Source organism: Budorcas taxicolor, chromosome 8 (genome assembly GCF_023091745.1).
Source record: "Budorcas taxicolor isolate Tak-1 chromosome 8, Takin1.1, whole genome shotgun sequence".
Taxonomy (NCBI): domain Eukaryota; kingdom Metazoa; phylum Chordata; class Mammalia; order Artiodactyla; family Bovidae; genus Budorcas; species Budorcas taxicolor.
Window position 1 is genome coordinate 106,481,221 of NC_068917.1, and position 24,424 is coordinate 106,505,644.

At 47.9% G+C, this 24,424-nt stretch overlaps 1 protein-coding gene across 1 annotated transcript in view; it reads left to right on the forward strand.

Moving 5' to 3' along the window:
- The first annotated feature begins 1,303 nt into the window (after positions 1-1,303).
- Positions 1,304-24,424, forward strand: part of ZNF618 (zinc finger protein 618) — a 116,317-nt gene continuing 93,196 nt past the window's right edge. Inside the window, exons 1-2 of the mRNA XM_052644566.1 lie at positions 1,304-1,369; positions 3,165-3,302. Of these exons, the coding sequence (XP_052500526.1) occupies positions 1,304-1,369; positions 3,165-3,302 (204 nt within the window). The remainder of the gene's footprint in view (positions 1,370-3,164; positions 3,303-24,424) is intronic.

Here is a 24,424-nt window from a genome sequence, read left to right on the forward strand (position 1 = left end):
ATATGACTGGAATCATTTTGGAATCTTCAGTCTCTTCTTTCTCCTCTCTCCTTTCTCTTGTTCTTTCCTTTTATCGATTTTATTGGCTTGGCTAAAAAGTTTATTCCGTTTTTTCCTATAAGACTATAGAATTGTATAGAACTGAATGAACTTTGGAGCCAACCCAGTATCTGGTCTTTGTGGCTGCATGCATACTAAGTCACTTCTGTCGTGTCCAATTCTTTGCGACCCTGTGGACTGTAGCCCACCAGGCTCCTCTGTCTAGGGATTCTCCAGGCAAGAATACTGGAGTGGGTTGCCACGCCCTCCTCCAGGGGATTTTCCTGACCCAGGGATCAAACCCGTGTCTCTTACATCTCCTGCATTGGCAAGCAGGTTCTTTACCACTAGCGCCAGCTGGATCCAGGGGTTCAAAGAACCCTTAATTTGCTGAAGAGAAAGGACTTCAGACTTGCCTGCCGGCGCCTGTGGTAGTGGACTGAAGGGAAGGTTGGGCGTCTTTGCGCATCCTCGTCTGACATGCCCTCTAGTGTCTCCTCTTTATCTGTCCCCACTCTCCTGGGCTACTAACTGTTCAGCACGTCCCCAGGGCTTGCATACAGTAAGTGCTCTGGAAAAGCTTATGGAGCATACGGTGAATCAGTGCTCCATTTTTCCTGCTTGGAGACATGACTGCTTCTCACTTCACTGGGCAGGTGCCCTTGCTTTTGCTGTTTTGCTTTTTTAATAAAAAGATTTTATTTGTGATCGAATGACAGACAGTTCTTTCAGAAAACGAGAAGAACTGGTTTGGACCATTGTGAAACTCCGTTTTAATAGCAAGAAGACAGGGCTCTGGCAGCTTCAAAAAGGGCAATCAAGAAATTCTTGTTTGGGCAACAGAAGGAACTATTTAGAGTGGTTACATGGGTTCAGAGTCGCTCCAAACTCCATATAATTCCAACTTCTAATGGCTTTTTTGGCCTCTGAGGTAATTGGTGGAAGTTAATTTACAGGAGTGTTCTAGGTTGGTTTCACCAAATTGCCTACTGTCCCAGGCATATCTGGAAACATCACAGGAGAAATTCGGCTGGGAAGGAGACATGGGTAGGGTATGATTTCCAACGTGTTTTCTCTGCTCTTGGCATGGTTCACAAAGCAAATATTTTTGAGCGTCTCTTCTGCCTGGCACTGATGAGACAGGAGAGGGAAGGAAGATGGGACTGAATTAGTGCAGTAGAGTGCGGTCAGTGTGAACCCCGCACCCGCCTGACTCAGGAGAGCTGGAGGGGTGAGGGCAGCGTTGGATATGGAGGGGCTCGCCATGGATGAGAGAGGGAAGGGCATTCTGGACAGTGGTCACTGCACGAACAGCATCCCAAGCGAGTCAGTGAGAGGTAAAGCACGTCTGCACGGTGCAGCCTTGTGTGCAGTAAGGCCGGGATCCCGTGTGTTCCATCTAAGGGGAGCCGTTGCCACTTAGCTGTACCTGCCTGTGGTCACGTCGGAACACAGGCCCAGGGTGGCCAGAGCTTCAGATTTTCTTTTCTTTTCTTTTTTTTTTAAGAGAAGCTCTAGATCTAGAATTTTATGTAACATTTCCTAAATTTCTAATTATGGCAACTCATTGAAAAATTTTTAAATAATGTAAACCGTGCTCCCCCCACCCCGCCCCGCCACGCCCAAACCCATTCCAGGCCACCAGCTAGTGAAACCTGTTGGGGGAGATTGAGAGAAACAAGGATGAAGAGGGACTCAGCCTGCCATGACCTGTGTCCTGTCCATTGCCAATGTCAGGAAAGAGAGCTTGGCCTTGAATTTTGAAATGGAGGCCAGGTGAAACCTGACCTTCCCCAACCTTATTTACTTTGACTCAGGGAATGGGAGTCAGAAGTTTTGGACTTTTAGGTTTTCTCTTTATTACTACCCACCCCCCCTTTTTTTTCCTTTGCTAAAACTGCATGGGGAGTGTGACGGTGACAGGTGGAGCTGGTTTGCCTCTTAGGACTTCTAAGCTCTCCTTGCCGCGCGCTCCCACCCTGCATGGTTCTGGCCCCATGGGAATTTCTCCCCTTCCTACCCTTTCATTCTGTTTTGTGGGATAATGGAGAGAGGGCCGGTTAAATACACTCTTGAGCCTCAACTAGCCACAGTTAGCCACATATGCTCATTTTTACCCTGAAGTAGATGGATAAACATTTTGTTTAAAATTCTTGTTCTTAAATTCATAACACAGAGTTGTCCAGTCGAAATATAATGTAAGCCACATATGTAATTTAAATTTTCTAGTATCCACAACAGAGGGGAAAATGACAGTTGAAATTAATGTTAGTAACATAATTTATTTAGCCCTGTACCTCCAAAATGTTATCGCTTCAACATGTAACCAATATAAAAATTATTTTATGCTACTATATCATTATATACTATATTATTATGTTTTTAATTTCGTACAAAGTCCTTGAAATCTCTATTTTCCACAGATAGCCCATCTCACTTTGGATTCATTACAGTGTTTCAAATGTGAAGTCACATGTGGCTAGGGGCCGTCACGTTGGACAAGGGTGGCTGTTACAGGTGCACGTGAGAAGGTGACATTCCACAGACACAAAGGAATATACAGACCAAGGACTTCCCTGGCGGTCCAGTGGTTAAGACTTCTTGCAATACAGCGGGTGCAGGTTCAATCCCTGGTCCGGAGGGCTAAGATCCCACATGCCTTCTGACCAAGAAACCGAAACATAATACAGAAGCAATATTGTAACAGATTCAATAAAGATTTTTAAAATGGCCCCCCAAAAGTCTTTAAAAAAATATACAAGCCAGCTGTGAACTATCTTCCCCGGTGACCCACTGGTCAAGAATCTGCCTGCCAATGCAGGGGATATGGGTTTGGCCCCTGGTCTGGGAAGATTTCAAATGCCTTGGGGCAGCTAAGCCTGTGGGCCACAACTACTGAAGCCCAAGCTTTAGAGCCCAAGAACCACAACTAGAGAAAGCCCACATGCAGCATCGAAGACCCAGCACAGCCGTAAATAAATAAAGAATATTTTTAACAAAAGGGCACGTGTAATGATGCTTTTCCCCTGCCTTGGGTTGCTCTCCCTTCCCCTCAGGATGGAATTCTGTGGGCTCTGTCCTCTCTTCAGCTCCGTCTGCCACTCTCTCTCCCTCTGTCTTACCAGACGGGCCTTCTCTTCTTCTTCAACGTGCCAGGCACCTTCCAGCCTCTGCGCCCTCATACGGGCTGTTCCCGGTACCTGAATTGTGCCTCCCCCGTTTCCACCTCCTCCTTGGCCTTGCTGCATCTAACCAGTTTCCAGGTTAAATGTCCGTTTTTAGGGAGGTCTTCCTTGATCCTCCTGCCCTAAACTCCAGGCTAGATTATGGTTCCCTGTTTAATGCTGCCAGGAGGGGAGGAGAGAAATCTCTTTCTTCTCGGCACCCAGCACAATCATAATTACCCAGTTATCAGTGAGATAATCATTGAACATGCCTCTGCCCCACTGGGCCATGCGCCCCAAGAATGCAAGGACCATGAGTGTGTTGTTTGCTTGTTTTATGCACAGCAGCTCCTGTGGCGGCTGCAGGAAATAGATTATTAGAAAATATGAATGATGCAAGGCTGAGATTCAGTCTTGTAGAGGAACCAGGGGCCACAGACCCCAGAGGGCACAGACCCATAGCAGTGAGGCGGTGGGCGGGGTGGGGGGCTGTCCACCCTGTGGTCAGTGCTGATCTGCTTTCTCACCGGCAGAACCCACCACTCCCTGTCCCCCTCTTGACTGGCTTTCAGTTGCCTGTAAATTATATTTTTGGTGGCTGTTAATAAAAATATAGGGCTGGGGAAAAAAAAAAGACTTCTCCTAATAGAATTTTATTAAATGGCACTAGTTTAAAAATGTCTTGTAAAAAGTTAATTAATTTGGGATTTGGGGATGAAAGGCGTGATATAAATGTCAGTTATTATTATTACAATTTCAGCCTCACGCTTATGCTCTTGATCCAGCCCCTGATCTGGAGTTTCTCCTACACCCAGGGACTGGCAGCTCTGCTGAAATGCCAGAGGCAAATTTGAGCTTTGGGGCTCCATCAGGGACAGAGGGACTTAGCCAAGTGAGGTCGTCCTGCCTTTTCATAGAGGATAATGCCAGGCCGTGAGAGCTGGCGCCACCAAGTCAGGGCCGGGCGCGCTTCAGAGCGGAGTGGTCTTGGTGCTCCAGGGAGCTCCGGGCCTTCGAAGCATCCAGGAGCATCAGGGTCACATGCTCAGCCCGAGCCTGGTCACAGAATCCTGTTGAGCTGTCAGACCTCTGAGAGATTAGAGCCCACTCTCAGTTTACAGAAGGGGAAACTGAGTTTGAAGAGGGGTGGAGGCTTACCTAACCCGTGGTCACATAGCAGGTTAATTAAATTTGTAGAGAAAAAGGCAGTGAAAGCAATTAGTGAAGTGGGGAAAACCTTCCAAAACAGAAAAAGAATTCAGGCAATTTGTCGGTGACGGGGCTAGAAACTGTTTGCCAAGGAAACAAGGAGTCCTGGGACTTCCTGTGAGTTCAGAGAGACAGACAGCCTTTCGCTCCTTCAAGACACACACCCTCCCCCATCATTCCCCTGACTGCAGACATAGTACCTAGAGGGAAGAGCTCCAGACCTGACCCCGTGTGTAATTACTTCCGCGAGGTGGGGGGCAAGCTGGGATGTTAATCACCATCACAGACCCTTACATTTCTCTACTGATTGTGGGCCAAGCAGTGAGGATCTGTGTGTTTCTGTCTCCTGTTCTCTGCAGCAGGGTGGGAAAACACCCCTTGCAGGGGTGTGATGGGGAGCAGGTGGGTGGCAGAGTGTGTGTAAGTGGCAGCTTGCAAGCTGGGAGCCTCGTGCTCTTAGACTCACTTGTGCTTACAGAGCTGAAGGGGAGACACGGGTGGCTGGTTGGTTATCCAGGGCAGCCTTCCCAGATGTCTGTCCCTGAGACAGGATTCCCAGCCAGGCTGGTCTGTCTCATTTCCAGTGATGGACTTCACCTGATTCTTCCCTGCAGCCCATTCATTCTCTGGAAGGGCCTGCCTTCTGTCTGTGATTCTCTAATCCTTGTTCTGTTTTCAGGATTAATCTCTTCTCTCCCAAGTGAACCCAGTGTTTGTACACCCCACCCTTCACTCAAACTGTGTCGGTTGAGTATCTGATTAAGAGGAGGGGCTCAGAGAAGGTTTGTAGAATGAAGGAGAGAAGCAAGCTTATGCCCATCTGGGTCTCTTGACAGTCCATCCTGGGGCTTTTTAGTGAAACCTTATCCATCAGTGGGTTGGGATCTTCCAGGGTATTTGGAAATCCAGTAGAGCTGGATTTGAACCTGGGCTTATTCATGTAAACAAGATACTTAAATCTTAGTAGTTCTGTTTCCTCATCCGGACAGTTGAGTTGTGGAATACCTACCCTGCAGCATTACTGTAAGGATCAAAAGAGGTGATGTGTGTAAAGTACTTAGTACATGCACAGTGAGCGCTCTGGTACCAGGGATTACCCTACACTCATGGTGCGTATGTCGGAGTTGGACCATAAGAAAGGCTGAGTGCCGAAGAATTGATGCTTTCGGATTGCGGTGCTGGAGAAGACTCCTGAAAGTCCCTTGGACAGCAAGGAGATCAAACCAGTCAGTCGTAAAGAAAATCAACCCTGAATAGTCACTGGAAAGGCTTGATGCTGAAGCTGAAGCGCCAATACTTTGGCCGCCTGATGAGAAGAGCTGATTCACTGGGAAAGACCCTGATGCTGGGAAGGCTTGAGGGCAAGAGGAGAAGGAGGTGACAGAGGCTGAGATGGTTAGATGGCATCACGAGCTCAATGGACATGAGTTTGAGCTAAATCCAGGAGATGGTGAAGGACAGGGAAGCCTGGTGTGCTGTAGGTAATCCATGGGGTCAAAAAGAGTTGGGCACAACTTACTGATTGAACAACACTACCACGACACTGATCCAATTTCCAGGAGACAGCATCCTGGCCCTCCTCCATAGCAAGTTCCTTAGGTGTCCGTTAAGTCCCACACAAGACTAGACATACAGACTTGTAGAACCTTCCAATTCCTATGGCCACATGCTTCCTCTGATTATTAAGTGATTGTTCAATGGAACTGAACTGAAGAGTTTTGGCCTGTGTTAGAAAGCTCAGGGTCACATTCCTGGTTTGGGACTAGGCCTGCCACGTCTCTCTGACTGCTCTCCGCAGCTGGAACCAGCCCTGATGTGGGCGCTTTTGAGCAGGTACAAGGTCTCCTAGCCTTTTATCAAGTGAAAAGAGCCAGCAGTTGTCTCCACTCAAACTTTTACTCCTCCTGCCCCATCCCTCTCCAAAAAAAAAAAAGAGAAAAAAGAAAAACCCGCACAGCTGCCTCAGACATTTAAAAGGCCTTAAAACTGGAACCCTGGAGCAATGTGGGGGGAAAGGGTGAGTCCAGGGTATCCCCTTGGCCAGCATCTTGTTGCCCTTGACGAGGAGCAGCCAGTTAGCTGTTTGTCTTCCCATTGGTCGTTGGCAGAGCCAGGCAGGTTGCATGGAAGGAGATGCTGTGGCTCTCTCCAGGCAGAGCAGTCTTCCTCGCCTCTCATCTTTATTGGATTTCAATGAATCTGTCTGCCCTGGGTCATATGTGCAGTGCAGCCCCATAAACGGTGCGGTGGAATTTCTGCTCCCTTTGTATGGAGAGCCTCAAGCACACTCTAGCTCCATTGTCAACCCGAATGTGGAAAATGCATAAAATTCAGCGGAACTCACTTCTCTCAGGCATCCCTGAGGTTTAGAATATGACCGTTCTTGTCTTGTAGGCACAAGCTAGTCAGGAGGTAGGGCGGGGGAGGAAGGCAGATGGTGGAGTGGCAAGCAGTCTTTGCCTGCAGACCCAAAGCCTCACACTTTTCTGTGGAATGTTTCAGGGCTCTAAAGAGGTTTGCTCCCTGGACCTCACAGCTTTGCAGTCGTCAGACTCAGAGGAGGATCTGAGAATGTATGTGGCCTTGGGAATTGGAGAGTTCTGGAAAGAATCTAAGCCCTCTCCATGTTCAATCACCTGCTGGTTCGATCCCTGGGTTGGGAAGAGCCCCTGGAGAAGGAACTGGCAACCCACTCCAGTATTGCCTGGGAAATCCTTTGGGCAGAGGAGCATTGTGGGCTACAATCCATGGGGTCGTGAAAGAGTCGGACACGACTTAGCGACTAAGCAACAATGACAAGAAGCCCTCTCCTCTGAACGTGAAGCTGAGATGTTTACAGACAAAAACTCACTTGATTAAAAGGACGTGTGCCATTTCAACAGCTCTGGTTGATGCTTAAGTAGGTTGATCCACCTACTTTTGAGTGCCTGCTGTGTGCCAGGCATTGTGCTGGGAGCCAGCTGTGCTGAGGTGAGCAGATGGGAACCCCTGGCAGCGTGGCAATGCCAGGTGTAACGATTCAGAAGGCAGTGGCCTCCGTGGATGAGGTGTGTATACAGGCTCAGATACGTGTGGTGGCGTTATTGCTACACTTACTGGCTTGGGTTGGAAAGTGTGCTGGAGATAGGAGTGGTTTTGGTGTGTGTGCTCAGCCTTCCCTGGTGGCTCACACGTTAAAGAATCTGCCTGCAATGCAGGGGACCCAGGTTTGATCCCTGGGTCGGGAAGATCCCCTGGAGAATGAAATGGGAAATGGTAAGTCACTCCAGTATTCTTGCCTGGAGAATCCCATGGACAGAGGAGCCTAGCGGCCTACAGTCCATGGGGTCTTCTGTCCCTGGGGTCGCACAGAGTTGGACACGACTGAGCAGCTAACACTTTCACTTTTTTTTCAGTGATGTGCGACTGTAGCATACCAGGCTCCTCTCTGTCCATGGAATTTTCCAGGTAAGAATACCTGCGTGGGTTGCCATTTTCTACTCCAGGGGATCTTTCTAACCCAGGGATCGAACCCACATTTCCTGTTTCTCCTGCAGTGGCAGGTGGATTCTTTACCACTGCACCACCTGGGAAGCCCATGGAGTTGTTTGTACAGTCCCTCAAAGGCATTTGGTTCTTCCTCCTGGTTGATTTCTCTGCATCCTCACCACAAGGTCATCCAACTTGAATGCCTCTGTTGTCAGGGTGCTCACTATCTCTCAGCTGTCCTCTTTGCCTGGAGGAGAATGTTCCTCTTCATCCTGAGCTCAGAGCTGCCTACCTCTGACTTCTGTTCCCAGGGCCACAAAAACGGTGTGCTCTCTCTGCATGGGACCACCCTCCCATAGTGGAGGCAGGTCCCTGGCCCCACACAGCCCTGCTCCATCAGCTGCCGCCACGCTGGCTTCCACTGGGGAAAGCACTGCCCGCCAGTGTGTAAGTGTGTCACTGCCAATAATAGTGCAAAGGCTCCAAATCCAAGTCTTTCTAGGATCGTTTCCTGATTAATTAGGTCAGCGTCTCCAAAATCAATTTCCAGTGAAGTCGCGCCGCCCGGTAGCGCCGTTCCCTGCCCAGCCGGGCGAGTGAGTTGGCGCGGGAGGCAATTCCCCGGTCTCTGGTGCAGTTCAGGCCTCGTCTCTACCTGGGAAGAAAGTCACATTGCACGTCTCTTCTGTGATTATCCTGACTTTTTATTTTATCTGCCCTCCCTCCTCAAATCTTCCATTAAACCCCCGTAGATCCTGCTTCAAACAGGCAATTAGACTAACAACGTAATTATATCCCTCAATGCTAATTGTAACTGGTTTAGGGGAAAAACAAAGAGAAAGAGGCTTCAAAATCTCTGGGAACTGAAAGCGGCTGTTATCATTTCCAGGTATTTCTTGTCCCCGTGTGTTTCTTTGGGAGCCTGGCTACTGGCCGGCGGGAGTCTGCGTCCAGTAGCTCTGGCTTTGGTCCCCAGCACCCTTAGGACGACTCTGGCCTGTCCCCTCTCGCCTCCGCACGTGCTCGTGGCATCATCTTCGTGTCCTCCTGTACTTTGCTGTGTCTCTCTGCTCCTCTGGCTCTCATTCTTTGACTCTCTCTCTCAACCCTTTTTATACTTTTAGAGCCACTGAGAAAAGGATGAACAAGCAAGGAGGTGGATGTTTTGGGGAAAATGACATTTCTTCTTGCCAACACTCCATCATCCCCAATATCTATAGGCTGCTGGTTCGTGTGATCTCGCTTGGGGAGGCTGGACAGAGCCAGACCTCGTTCAGGGTTTGAGTCTGTCATATGACAAGGATGCTGTAGAGAGATCTCCTGCCACCCTGCCCATTCATCCTCAGCATTTTCCAGGTCTCTTCTCCTGGCCAGGAACTCTATGTGCTCAGAGGTGAACAAGCGTTGGGGGCCACCCATGGCCTGGGGGAGAAGGCAGGCTGGTAGGTAGTGAAGCAGTGGGGCCATTGAGAAGAATGTACATCACAGGGGATCCAGCCCTGCCTAGGGTGGCTTGGGGCAGGGATGGGAGGTGGAGGAGGGCAGGGTGGGGATGTTGAGAGTTTTCTAGATGGAGGTGATATCTAGGATGAGACTTGAAGGACGAACAGGAGAGTTAGCCAGGCAGTGAGTGTGGGGAGCAGAGGCAGGAAGCCTGGTGTGTCTGGAACATTAGGTGTAAGGGTTGTGGTAACGGGAGACGTAGAGGAGCATGGTGTTTGCCTTGCAGTAGAACGGCAGCCTGTGAAGGGTTTAAATGGGAATGGTCGTATTTAGATCTTACAAAGACCATGCAGGCTGTCGGTGGAGGCTGTTGGACTAGAGGGCCATGAATGGAGGCTGGAGGCCTGTTAGAGGCTTTTGAAGAAAGTCTGGTGATTTTTTTTGAGTTTTGACTTCCCAGGTGTCTGCCCGCCTTGATGTTGATCCACTAGCTGTGCTGTGTGACTTTGAGATGGTCATTTCACTTCTCTGAACCTTCCTCTCCTTGCGAGATTAAAATGAGGCTAGTCATATTTACCTTTCCATGTTGTAGGGGGTGTGTATGAGAAATAAAGTCTGTAAAGTTTCTGGCTCTGTGCTTGACATAGAATAAACATCAGAGTGGTACTTTTGAAAAGGGAGGGTGTGCCCACGTGGCCTGGGATATTTTTCCAAAATTCAGGTATACCCCCCCACCCCCATTAACTTACATTTCCAGAGGAGGGAAACTCAGGCAATTACATGGTGATGGACTTCTTGAGAACCCCAGCAGAACGTGATAGCTCCTCAGTTATCACGACTTTTACCATTTCTGGAGTTGAGTCCCAAACCTTGGCCTCTTGCCTCGGAACAGATTCCTGGTTCTCTGCCATTTTCCTTTTCTCAGAAACAGGGTCTCCCAGTTTGACGATGGAACGTGCTGATGATGTTTTCCTTAGGGTAGATGTCATGCACAGTGCCGCTTTGAAACCTGGAGTGGAGACTTTGTCGTCTTTCAGATATCGATGAGCTTGGAACCCCGCTTTCCATAAATGTGTGCAAGCTTTTGTGACATCCAGTTTGGGCTGTGAAATCCCAGGTATTTCAGCCCTCGGTTTGCCATCAGTTATGCGGATAGGGTGTTTTCATTAAAATTTCCATTAACTGCTTTTTTTCTCATTTTTTAAAGCCAGTGAGCAATTTATAGATTCATTAACTTTTTACTACACTTGTGAAGTCGGGAAGAGGGGAAAAGAGGAAATGAAATATTTGGTAGTCCTTAAATATGGAGGATGGAAAAGCTGGATGTTTAGAGCTGGTCTGTGGGAGTATTAGGAAGGCCTGAGATTTTCCAGAAGAATTCAGAACTGGAGCAAGGAACACCGTACCTTTCGCTCTCTTCTTTTTATCCCCTCCCCCTAGAGCAGATCCATCCTTTTGTTTGTAACATTGGCTATTTTTTCTCCAGATGGCTGTCCTTTCTCTGATGATGCACCTCTCCCCCAGCAAGCCCACCACTTCTGGGCAAACTGTGCGGCTCTAAACATTGTTTCCTTATTTTATTTTGTTTGCTTGCTTTGGGCCATACCCTGTAGCATGCCGAGCTTCCCGGACCAGGGATTGAACATGCAGCCTCTGTCGTGTCAGTGCAGAGTATTAACCACTGGACCACCAGGGAAGTCCCCTTATTTCTTTGTGTTGTGTTTCAGTCTGATTATTTATAATGCTTTTATTTCATTTTATTTGGTGGGTGAGTTAGTTACGGCACTGTAGTTGAGTATATGGACTTTGGGGCCAGGCAAGCTTGGGTACAGATTTGTTTACTAGCTGTGTGATTCAGGGCAGGTAACTTTACCTTTCTGAGCCTCACTTTATCTGTTAGTATAAAATCACAGTAGTATTGGGGATTCTGGGAAGCTCCAGGGATGTGGCAACAGTATTCTTCACTGTACACAAGTGGCAAGGATAAAATGAGATGGTTTACTAAAGAACCCAGCTTCACGTTCCAGACTGTGCCATGCACTGGACGACTCAACTGTGAACGTTCTCGCTTGGACCCAGTTCCCTACCACCTCCCTGGACCTCAGTTTCCTCAGTTCTGAAGTGAATGAATGATCTCCAGATAATGAGGATGTTGGATGATTGCTCACATGTTTAATGAGCCTTTTAGAGTCATTGGCACAACGTAGTATCTCAATCCACACTAGCAGTCATATAGTTTTTGTGGCTGCAATTACATACAGCATAAAAACCTCACTCTCAGGGTCTACTGGATTAAAAAGGGAATAGGCTAAGCATTACCTCCCCCAGAGCCTCTTAGGGAAAAGGTCAGTGCTTAAAGATGTTCCCAGGTCATCTTGTCTCAACGCTGGGTGGAGCTTGGCTGCTCTGAGTGCTTCCCAGTGGATGGATGTGTACCTGGGCTCAGCCACCGTGTCTAGTGGCCGCATCCTGAGAGGACACAAGGTAGATTCAGGTCTTCGGAGATTCACGGATCTTTAATCTGGAGAAGGGTAGCATCCCAGGAAATTCCCTTGTCCAGATACCTGCCTTTATAGATATGCAGGCTGGGTCTTTTAAAGTTTGGTCAGAGTTTTTCCTCAAAAGTAATAGTGATAGAAAGCTAACTAGGAAGGAGAGGAAAAAAGTTGTCTAATTTTTTAGTCATCCAGGGCTGGTGCTTTTTGGCATATTGTATATGTGCCTGCAGTGTTTATATAAAATTGTATACATATTTTTGACATACATATCTTTGACTCTGTTCACTGTAGTACATATGCGTTTTTCATGTAGGTCTCCACCATTCATAAGCATGCATTCTAATGGCTTTGTAAGAAGGTATTTATTTACATTGTTGTACACATAGGTCATGGGCTTCCCAGGTGGTGCTAGCGGTAAAGAGCCCGCCTGCCAATGCGGGAGACATAAGAGACGCGGGTTTAGTCCTTGAGTTGGGAAGATCCCCTGGAGGAGGGCATGGCAACCTACTCCAGTATTCTTGTCTGGAGAATCCCAGGGACAGAGGAGCCTGGCAGGCTATAATCCATGGGGTCACAAAGAGCTGGACACGACTGAAGCAACCTTGCAAGCATGCATATAAGGGTCACAATGATGTGCTCTGTTTTTGTACACTTAAGACTTCATTTATAATAGTGTCCGCTGTTATAAATAACACAGTGGACATCTTTGTGCATGAAGCCTTTTCTTTCTCTCCTACAATATGGATAGGATTTGTTCCCCAACGTGGTTAAAAAATGTGAGAGTTGGTAAGCTGGTTGTGACAGTGAACCAAGTTAAAATTCGAGAAAGGCGACAGTGGATATGACAGCTGAGGGCACGCAGCTGCTTTGGAGAGTCTTTGGAAGAATCCCATTTGGGCAGGTTGACATGGCAGAATGCTTCCTTCTCACCCTCCATCTTAGCTGAGGTTGGAAGCCGATGACTTGTTTTATCTGCCCAAAGACTTCGGATCTAGTGGCTGGAACACTGATTTTTTTTAATTTTAACATGCCTAGCCTAAAACGTGTATGCCCATGACTGCAGCGTCCCGCACGGGGCTTCGCAGAGCACTGTGCCTGATAAAGCTGACACCTGTGAAAGGGAGTTGCAGATGGCACTAAAATGCATGTGACCTCACTCATTTTGCTCCCACTCTGGGCCCTTATTTTCCATCTGTATAACCGACTCCTGGCCCTAAAGAGTGTGCACGGATGAGAAAGTATTTTGTGCACTGAAAGTGTTCCCCACTGAAGTCCATCAGGGAAGGAGATTCAAGCTTAATTTTGAATAAAGTGTTCGTGGTTGCCTGGTACAGGGGAGGTCGGTGCTTTGAGTAGACTTCTGAGAATCATACAGTGTCTTCCGATGCCTCCTCTTAGCTGTTAAGTCATTTGCGCTTCGGTCGTTTTCCAGTTTTAATTAAATGTAGGCATTTTCCGTATTCTACTGCTTTGGCTATCAAGTTTGCTGACTATAGATATTGTGATGGGTTGACTTTTTGAAATGAGCTTATGGATGGAGAAATAATGGTGGTACCAATGAAGACAGGGGTAACCGTTACTTACATAGCACTTAGTCTGTGCCAGGCACTGTTCTAAGTGCCTTACATTTATTAACTTTTATCACCTAATGATTTCATTTAATCAATTCATTTCATGAAAGAGAAGCAAGACAGGGGATCTTGGAAAGGAAGACTGGAGCCAGGAGACAGAAGGAGCTCAGTATTTGTGCTGGAAGAAGACTTGGATTTGAAATTCTGCCCTGCAAGTAACTAGTAACTTTGGGCAAAGTTCCTTAACCTCCACTCCCTCCTTTCAGAAGGGGAAATTGTGGCTCCTACCTTGTAAAGAATTAAATGAAGTAATGGATGTAAAAATCCCATCAATCACTAAACAGGTATGAATCACTGATAGAAAATGTTATTCCTGCCTCACCCCAGACTCAGGATTTGGGGAAGCTGGGTCATTTTCTCCTTCAAGGATACCGTGTAGACGCTTTCATCTGTTGGGCTGTGTGGTAGGCTCTGGGGAATCCAGAGGCATGGCCTCTGTCTGGGGAAGATGTATGGTCCAGCTGGAAAGACAGGTCATAAAAAGATGACTGAGTGTACCAGCTGGTTGATCAATACTATTTGAATGGCTCAGGCAATAAGAGAACAGGGGAGCGAGGTCAGCCTAGGAAATGGAGCCTTCAGTGAAAGGGAAGGGTCTTCTCTTTCTTTGCAGAATGTAGTGTGAAGCTACGCCTTTAGCAATAGCCAGGACAAAGAGGGACACAGTTGAGTGCATGCTCCAGGGGACAGGAACGCACCTGTCCCTATGATACGGTTTAGAAGCCACCACCATGCCATTGCAGTGTGGATCTGGAGTGGCCTTTGAAGATGGACGGTTCTGGGGTCTTCGCAGCCCCATCCAGCTGGCATCAGACTTGATACCTCAGAGCCCCTACTCCTGATTCTTGGAACACAGTGTTCTAGATCTGGTCAGGAGATGCTTCTAGAGTATCCACTGGGTGCTTGGGTCTTCCAAGTAATTTTAAGGACAGCTGGCTTTTCAGGTGACACTCGTGGTAAAGAACCTGCCTGCCAATGCAGGAGACGGAAGAAATGTGGGTTCGAAACCTAGATTGGGAAGATCCCCTGGAGGAGGGCATGGCAACCCCTACTCCAGTACTCTTGCCTGGAGAATCCCATGGACAGAGGAGCCTGACGGGCTGTAGTCCCTAGGGTTGCAGAGAGTCAGACACGACTGAAGTGGCTAAGCACACGAGCTCACAGACTTCCACATTATGCGTTTCCTGTCAGTAGTAGATTTCTCAGCAACGGCCAGAAGCAAAAATATGTGGGAGGCCATTCAAGCACCCCCATGTTGGGGCGCTAGGACTGGAGGGCCAGGCTTCCATTTCTCAGACCGCCAGGATCCTTCCAGCCCTGAGCTGTGACTGCTGGATATTGTGGAAGACAGTGAAGGTCAAGGGACGATAGTCGTTGCCTGTGAGGAAGTTACAGTCTAAACAGGGCAGCAGGACCCAGATGGGCCCTGGGGTAGACTGTCAGGACCCTGCTGTCGAGGAGTTGCAGCCCTCCAAGAGCTTTCCCATCTGAATTGATCAGCTGTTGGTTTGCCCTCAGCTGCATCCCTTTTGGTCCTCTGTGTGCTGTGAATTTCAAGAAGCCATGTTTCTCAGATATCCTTGCTGTCTGGCCTTTGAATGGTTTAGCCGGAAGGATGCACAGCAGGAATGTTGGGAGATGGAAAGAAGGGAGAAGCCAGGGTGTTTCTCCCCACTCATTCCCTGCCTCTCGTGGTGTTTTCCATGTAGTTCAGTGCCTCCCTCTGAACCACTCCTATTGAGCGGTGCCTACTGAATTGTCCCAACTCTGGTTAACATGTGTTCCTGTCTCTCCAAGCCTAGAGGGGGTAGCAGCTGCTCCTCACGTGCTAATCCTCAGCTGCTTTTCTGCCCCCGTGTGTCTTCTCTGCCCAGAGTTGAAGTCGTTTGTGTGCTTGGTCGTGTCCGACTCTTTTCGACCCTTTGAAATGTACTCTTTGCAACCCTTTCAGCTGTAGCCTGCCAGGCTCCTCTGTCCGTGGGGATTCTCCAGGCAAGAATACTGGAGTGGGTTGCCAATTCCTACTTCAGGGAATCTCCCGACCCAGGGATCAAACCCGCATCTCCCGTGTCTCCTGCACTGCAGGTGGATTCTTTATCCACCGAGCCATGAGGGAAGGAGTAGCTTACTCTCTCAGATCCCGTATTAAACTGCCTCCACTTTAAAGATCCAAAGTGGCTTGTCTTCTGCCCCAGACCCTGAAGCACGTACCACCCAGATCAGACCCTGCGGAGGCTTTGGTTGCTCCCACTGTGAAGAATCCCGTGGAAGCTATGGTAAAACAATGGGTGCCCTAATGAATTCAAGATACCAGATTTTGTTTTCCCCTGCAAAGAAAACAGAGTTGTAGAATAATTTCAAAATAGTCTGGCTGTCTTGATTTCTCAGCAGGCGCCCATGGGGATGTGTAGAATCGCAGTCTTTCTTTCCTTCACGGGCCTCTCATTTTGAGGGTAATGGGCAACTCCTTACTTTCCAACTGTGAGAAGAACTATTTTGATTTTTTAAAAAAAATTTGTGCAGTCATTTTCCCCCTCCCCCTATTTGCCTGGGCTGTTGATCTTGTGATATATTTATAGAGATTGTGGTTGGCTGACCAGGAGTTATTTTGCAATAGGAATTTGTAAGATTTCTACTTTGAGCATGTGTTCCAGACTTTTCTTTCTTTAAAAAGAAATAAAAAATCTTCCGTAGAGCTTCCACTTTGCCCTTCTGTAATTATTTCTCTTTCACAACCCAAGTAAGCCTTCTGTTTTGCATAGTTTTTTAATGTGTATTTTGTTTCTCTCTGGTCTTCTCTCTCCTTTGGTGTCTCTTTTTAACTTCAGACTTTAAAAGGCCATGGTTCCTTCTTCATGTAGGAATGTTTTTGCAGATGAGAATGTGAAGACTGGAAAAAGGGTGCTTTAGAGACCAGGAGACCTCTCTTTCTCTATCTGTAAAAAAAGAGTATTGGGCTAAATTTGTCGGGGCAAGCATGCTACTGTCCCCAGCTTTACCTCACTCACTGCAGACATCAATAATCAATCACTCTTCCTAGAGGAGCGCTGGTGTGGCCCCAGCATCCTTCTCAACACATTGCCCCAGGCAGCCACAACTAATCGTGTGGAATTGGCGCTGAACAAAAATGCCTGTTTGCCATTCTTGGACTAGATGATCCCCTTGATCCCATTCTCCATAATGGTTCTCTAAGTATTGTCAGTGTAATTCCTTTATTCTTTAAATCAGTTGAAAGTTGTGTCTGACTCTTTGTGACCCTCATGGACTGTAGCCCGCCAGGCTCCTCTGTCCACAGAATTCTCCAGGCCAGAATACTGGAGTGGGTAGCCATTCCCTTCTTCGGGGATCTTCCCAACCCAGGGATCGAACCCAGGTCTCCTGCATTGCGGGCAGATTCTTTACCGTCTGAGCCACCAGGGAAGCCCCTTAAATCAGTTGTCTGACCTTTATCACATTCCTGTGTGCTGCACAGCTGCTAGCCACCCTCATGGGACTTGCAGTTTGGTGGGGAGCAAGGCTGCAGAGTGGTGATGTTCCCAGGTATGCTCAGGTGCACCGTTGGTGCTGTAGGAGATTGCCCCTGTGGTCAGGGAAGCCTTTTTGCAGCAGTGTCAGGGGTCCAGCGGGTCAGAGTGGAATGTAGTCTAGGCAGTGGGACAGCTGGAGGAAAAACAAGTTTCAGAACTAAGAGGGTCCTCAGAGCTCATGTGGTCAGAACTCTCTAGATTATAGCTTAGAAAACTCAGGCTCAGAAGACTTGCTTGAATTTTAATAAGTGATCATTATTTAGCTAATGTTTAATACACAATAAATCATTTTGATTTATCATGAGAAATCATCATGAGAAATGCTGGGCTGGAAGAAGCACAAGCTGGAATCAAGATTGCTGGGAGAAATATCAATAATCTCAGATATGCAGATAACACCACCCTTATGGCAGAAAGTGAAGAGGAACTGAAAAGCCTCTTGATGAAAGTGAAAGAGGAGAGTGAAAAAGTTGGCTTAAAGCTCAACATTCAGAAAATAAAGATCATGGCATCCGGTCCCATCACTTCATGGGAAATAGATGGGGAAACAGTGGAAACAGTGTCAGACTTTATTTTGGGGGGGCTCCAAAATCACTGCAGATGGTGACTGCAGCCACGAAACTAAAAGACACTCCTTGGAAGAAAAGTTATGACCAACCTAGATAGTATATTCAAAAGCAGAGACATTACTTTGCTGACTAAGGTCCATCTAGTCAAGGCTATGATTTTTCCTGTGGTCATGTATGGATGTGAGAGTTGGACTGTGAAGAAGGCTGAACGCTGAAGAATTGATGCTTTTGAAGTGTGGTGTTGGAGAATACTCTTGAGAGTCCCTTGGACTGCAAGGAGATCCAACCAGTCCATTCTGAAGGAGATCAGCCCTGGGATTTCTTTGGAAGGAATGATGTTAAAGCTGAAGCTCCAGTACTTTGGCCACCTCATACAAAGAGTTGACTCATTGGAAAAGACTCTGATGCTGGGAAGGATTGGGGGCAGGAGGAGAAGGGGACGACCGAGGAGGAGATGGCTGGATGGCATCACGGACTTGATGGACTTGAGTCTGAGTGAACTCCGGGAGTTGGTGATGGACAGGGAGGTCTGGCATGCTGCGATTCATGGGGCGTGTCCGCAAAGAGTCGGACACGACTGAGCAACTGAACTGAACTGAAAATCATTTTAATAAATGATAACTATTCCTATAGTTAATACTTATGCAGCACTCTGTGTCAGGCGTGTTTGCTTATTTCTGGTTGCACTGGGTCTTCGCTGCTGCGCACGGGCTTTCTCTAGCTGCAGTGTTGGGGACAGTTCCTTGTTGTGGTGCATGGGCTTTCACTTCGGTGGCTTCTCTTGTTGCGGAGCACAGACTCTAGGCTCATGGGCTTCGGTCGTTACAGCACCAGGGCTCCCTAGTTGAGGCTCACAGGCTTTAATTGCTCCACTGCATGTGGAATCTTCCCAGACCAGGCATTGAACCCATGCCCCCTGCATGGGCAGGCGGATTCTTATCCGCTGTACCACCAGGCAAGTCCTGTCAGGCATTGTTTTGAGAGCTTTAATATATTAACTGATTTAGTCCTAAGTAACCTTGAAGAATTGATGCTTTTGAACTGTGGTGTTGGAGAAGACTCTTGAGAGTCCCTTGGACTGCAAGGAGATCCAACCAGTCCCTTCTGAAAGAGATTAGTCCTGGGTGTTCTTTGGAAGGAATGATGTTAAAGCTGAAACTCCAGTACTTTGGACACCTCATGCAAAGAGTTGACTCATTGGAAAAGACTCTGATGCTGGGAGGGATTGCAGGTGGGAGGAAAAGGGGATGACACATGATGAGATGGCTGGATGGCAGCACCGACTTGATGGATGTGAGTTTGAGTGAACTCTGGGAGTTGGTGATGGACAGGGAGGCCTGGCATGCTGCGATTCATGGGGTCACAAAGAGTCGGACACAACTGAGCACCTGAAGTAAACTGAACCTTGAGAGATGACCAGTATTATTTTTCCTATGTGGACAGGTGAGAAAACTGAGTCCCAGAGGGTTAAGTGATTCACCCAATGTCACATGGCTTGTAAGTGGTGGAGTCAGGATTTGAATCTAGGCATATCCGGCTCCAGAGTCTCTGCTGGGAACTTCTGAGCCTAGTAAATCCTGTTGGGAGTCATCAAAATACGTTGTCTTATTATTTTACTGTGTTAAAATCTTCCTCACCACCACCACCAGTGGAATCATAGTGACGGCAGCCAGATCTCTGCTCTTGTAGTCCTGTTAGCACCAGCTGAGAGTGTTGCAGACATACCTGGCAGCTGTGGTTCATGGGGATTTTTCTCTCTTTTACATACGAAGAAACTGAGGCTGTGAGGGATGATGTGACTGGAGGCAGATCGCAGAGCTGCGTAGTGTTCCCGGCAGAATCTGAAGTCAGGTCTGCCAGACTGCAGATGTCAGAGTTGGAAGGTTTCTGAGAGGTCGTGAGTCCAGCAGCCTCACTGGGTCGGTGGGCAGATGGAGGCCAGACATTGCCTCTGCCAGCAGCCAGAGGCAGGGTCTTCTGGCCTGGGGGGGCTACTGCTCTTTCCTCAGGGTTGTCCAAACATGCGCGCATCACCACGCCCTTTGCTTGGTCCTCTTGAAGAGGTTTGAGGTCCCCTTACTTTGTTGTTGCTCAGTCTAAGTCATGTTCGACTCTTTGTGACCCCATGAACTGCAGCACTTACTTACTGCCTTATTTAAAAATACCTAAGGGGGGTGGTCATGGTTTAACGGAGTTGACTCAAAAAAACTCTGTCCCCCAACCCCCCAATTCTGGGTTCACTAATTTGAAGCTTGACACACTCTGTATTCATAATGGATTTCTCCCCCCATGAAGCAAAAAAAATTTTTTTTTACCCACCCTCCCCAAGTTCCTGCTGATCTGAAGCGAATATTTATCATGTATTTAATGAGTAATCTGAGTCTTGGCTTGGTGAGGCTGTACCAGGACATAGTTTATGGCTGATCTGGTTTTAACTCGCTCCAGGCGGTTTTCCCTGGAGTTTTCTGTAAAATCATAAACCTGGAGAGAGAATTTTTGTGGAATCCAGTCACATGACTCGCTCTTTTGTAAATCGAGAGATTAACTGTGTGACGGTAAAGAACTGAGATGCAGTTCTTTTTTCAAAAGAAAACAAGCAGTGAGTATTCGTGTACCCAGAGGAGTGGGTCCTCTCCTGAAGGTGGGGAATGTCACTCTCCAAGGTCACCCTGCTGGGCCTTGGAGCAGCATGGCACTGGGTTTGAGAATGTGAACTTGAAATTGGAGCATCTGGATTGGAGGCTGGGCTGAGGCTCTTCCTGGCCATCCCAGCACCCTGCAAACTCTGGGTCCTCGCCTGGGCAGTGGGGGTGAAGGTGGTCCCTACCGCTCAGGGTTGTCATGGAGATGAAACGGTGCACATGATGTCTGTGTCCTGGGCTGGCATACGGGAGGTGCTCAGTAGATGGTGGGCGCTAGGGATTGCTGGTGCTATCCCTCTTGATGCCCTTCATGCTGGACCAATAATCCAGGCTGACACTGTGCGGAGTAAAGGTCTTGCTCTAAGTGTGAGCCTGAGGAGCTCAGTTTGTCCTCCCGGCAGCCTGTGAGGTGGCCACTTGGCGTCACTCTCATTTTACAGAAGAAAGCACTGAAGCGCTGAGAGGTCAAGTCACTTGGCCAGGGTGCAGCTAGCAAGTGGCAGGGCTTGTGCCCACCCCCACCCCCACCCCCTTGCCTGACTCCCAGTGCCCAGCACCCCTGCTGCTGGGGCCCTTCTTCGTGGTTCAGCCTTAGAGCCTGAAGGCTTTTTGACTGCTGGGCCTAGGGAGGGAAACTGGGCTTCACCTTGCTTAGCTCAGGTCTCAGCTGACCCTCCCTGGGTGCTGGCATCAGCCCCTGAACTGGTCTTAATCCCTGCGTATCACCCCTTCCAGCAGCCCCGTTTACAGACAGAATCCCTATAGTTTCTCTGCAACTGTCTTATAAATGCAACATTATTTCGGTATAAAAAGTAAGAAAGCAAAAACAAAAACTAATAATCTTGCTGGGCCTGACCCCAGGAACAGCCTCATGCTTTTTGATGCAACCTTAGAACTCTCTATGATCCAGCCCAGCTGAGCAAATAGGATTTATACCCATTAAGCAACCAGGAACTATTCTAGATCCTTTAGTTCCAGGTAGGGGCTGAGGGTTCCCATAATGGTGGCGTCCGGCACCCTGGGATGAGAATGAGGCTTGTGGTTTAGGGGTGAGTCCCACACGGCAGCCCAGGGGAGGCTGTTGCCCCTCCTCTCTGAACCAGGACTCCCCGCTTCTTCTGAGGCCCATGAGTCAGGCCTCAGGGGTGGAAGTGGATTCGCCTTTTACTCCCAGTTGTCTGCACGCAGTCCACAGCTGACAGAGTTTCTCAGCAGCTGCAATGGTGCATTTATTTTTAAACCTGTCACTTATTGAGCAACTATTGCATGCTAGCTCCACCCCGGGGACTTTCCAAACGCTATCTCAGGAGATCTTTGTCACTCCCAATAGCTCTAGGCCTTGGAGCATTCTCTCTTCGACCACGGTTCTCAGAGCATCATCTCTTCTCTGGAAGATGACAGTGGCCTCTGTGGTGGGCTCCCTGCCTCCGTACTGTAACCAGTAGTTGCTTTCAGAGGTGCACGTGCCTTCTGAGCAGCCTATGAGCCTTAGAGTAAATCTGAAACTCCTCAGCCTGGTTTACAGATGCTCAGTAGTTACCAGCTGCTGGTGGCAGTGACAAAGTCGATGCTGGTGATGCTGGTGGTGGTGGTGCTGCTGGTAGTAATGATGGTAGTGGTGGTGATGATGGTGATACTGTTGGTGGTAATGCCAGTGATGGTAACAATGACAGTGGTGGTGATGATGATGGTGGTGGATATGATGAAGTCAGTAAAAGGAGCCTGCTCCAGTCTGCATGGCTACCCCCCAGAGAGGAGGAGAAACTTGCATAAAACAGAGACAGCCTGTGCTGGTTCCATTCCCAGGAAGCCTGATGTATTCTTGACACATGTCTTCAGATAGCAAGGGCTTGGGGAAGAGCAAAAGACATGGTAACCTAGAGGAATAAAGACATTGGTCATTTCCTATGGATTTCTCTAATAGTCAGAAATCTGGCCAGTCAGTGAGGGGCCTGCCTGCCTCAGCTGCTAGATTCTGGCCTGGGGTCTGGTCAGATGCTTCCTGTGTGAGCCTGGCCATATCAGTTGGCTGGTCCCTTCCTCCAGAAGTAGAGGCCGTCAGAGAAGGCTGTAGCCCCACAAGGTTCAGAGACCCAGGCTTTCCAGCTGGGCCAGATGGCACCCTTCTGCTGGCTCGCTGGCACCCAGCTTGTGTTAGCGCCATTTGCATTAGATTTTGCATTCCCACTATTGAATGGGAGTGCTGTGTGCCCTGTTCCAACATCCTTCCCACAGGAAAGTCCTTCCCAACTCTGTCATCTCAATGGATCCTGTTGTCAAAGATACTCAGGGAACTCAGGCCTTTCTCTTCAGAGCAAGTCTCCTAGTTGATAATTATAAACTGAGTTCAAAAAGAGAAATAAACCAAGTTCAGTTCAGTTCAGTTGCTCAGTCTTGTCTGACTCTTTGCGACCCCATGACTCGCAACAAGCCAGGCCTCACTGTCCATCACCAACTCCCGGAGTTCACTCAGACTCATGTCCATTGAGTCAGTGATGCCATCCAGCCATCTCATCCTGGGTTGTCCCCTTCTCCTCCTGCCCCCAATCCCTCCCAGCATCAGAGTCTTTTCCAGTGAGTCAACTCTTCACATGAGATGTCCAAAGTATTGGAGTTTCAGCTTTAGCATCATTCCTTCCAAAGAAATCCCAGGGCTGATCTCCTTCAGAATGGACTGGTTGGATCTCCTTGCAGTCCAAGGGACTCTCAAGAGTCTTCTCCAACACCACAGTTCAAAAGCATCAATTCTTCGGCGCTCAGCCTTCTTCACAGTCCAACTCTCACATCCATACATGACCACAGGAAAAACCATAGCCTTGACTAGATGGACCTTAGTCAGCAAAGTAATGTCTCTGCTTTTGAATATACTATCTAGGTTGGTCATGACTTTTCTTCCAAGGAGTAAGCGTCTTTTAATTTCATGGCTGCAGTCACCATCTGCAGTGAGTTTGGAGCCCCCAAAAATAAAGTCTGACACTGCTTCCTCATCTATTTCCCATGAAGTGATGGGACCAGAGGCCATGATCTTCATTTTCTGAATGTTGAGCTTTAAGACAACTTTTTCACTTTCCACTTTCACTTTCATCAAGAGGCTTTTCAGTTCCTCTTCACTTTCTGCCATAAGGGTGGTGTCATCTGCATATCTGAGGTTATTGATATTTCTCCCGGCAATCTTGATTCCAGCTTGTGTTTCTTCCAGTCCAGCGTTTCTCATGATGTACTCTGCATAGAAGTTAAATAAGCAGGGTGACAATATACAGCCTTGACGTACTCCTTAGAGTGTGAAGTAAATAATCATGATCTGCCTCCCCCATTGTTCTTGTTGCTATTGTGTCCACAGTAATTATCTTGGTACCCACCACATAGTAGGCACTTAATGGGTAGGGTAAGGAGCCATGTGAGTTCCCCCAAGGCCTTGCTCAGAATCACACATCTAGTCTGAACTTTATAAATATCTATTGAAAAGTGGTATCAGCCTTCTGGGTTCCAGTTCTTTTAACTCAGAGTCTTCTCAGGCAGCCTCCACTCCATCCCTCATGCTTCGGATCCTTAAAGCACCCGTGTTCAGTTGAGAAAATAAATAGAAAATAAAACCACATACCACATGGTAGAAACATATCACTGACTGTGATCTAAGAAGCAGGATCTAATTAGGGAATTTATAATATATTTAGTTCCCTGGGAATGGAATCCTCTTTTAACTTGCAAAGCTTGTTGTTCAATGCTGATGCAGTCACGCTTAATGGGTGTGTTTCAGGAATACCTGGTGAGTAAAAGTGGGGACTACCTGTGTTTGAGTTGGAGCCCAGTGGTTGAATAGGAAAATAGTTCATCTACATTGTTTAGGACCAGGCTTGATTCATCAGTTCTAGAGATGAAGGGCCAAGTATGTAGAGGAAATGACCGTGGAGTTAGGTGAGAGACCTGTGTGAGCCCTGCCCAAGCCTTGGGCCAGCTGTGTGACCTTGGGCAAGTCACTTGGCCCCCTTGGGTGCTTGGTTAATTCTTGGTTAAAGGGGCATAAACTGCATTGTCTTCTTCATGGGGTTATTTGGAGGATTCAGTGCGGTGGGACAATCTGTAAAGTGATAGGCTGATGATTAATATTCTCATCAGCAGACGAATGCAATTCCATTTTTCTTGGTCCAACATTTTTAAAATCTTTCCTGATTCTTCTTTTTTTATGTCTCGTATCCAGTTTATCAGCAAGTCCTGTTGGTTCTACCTTCTCATA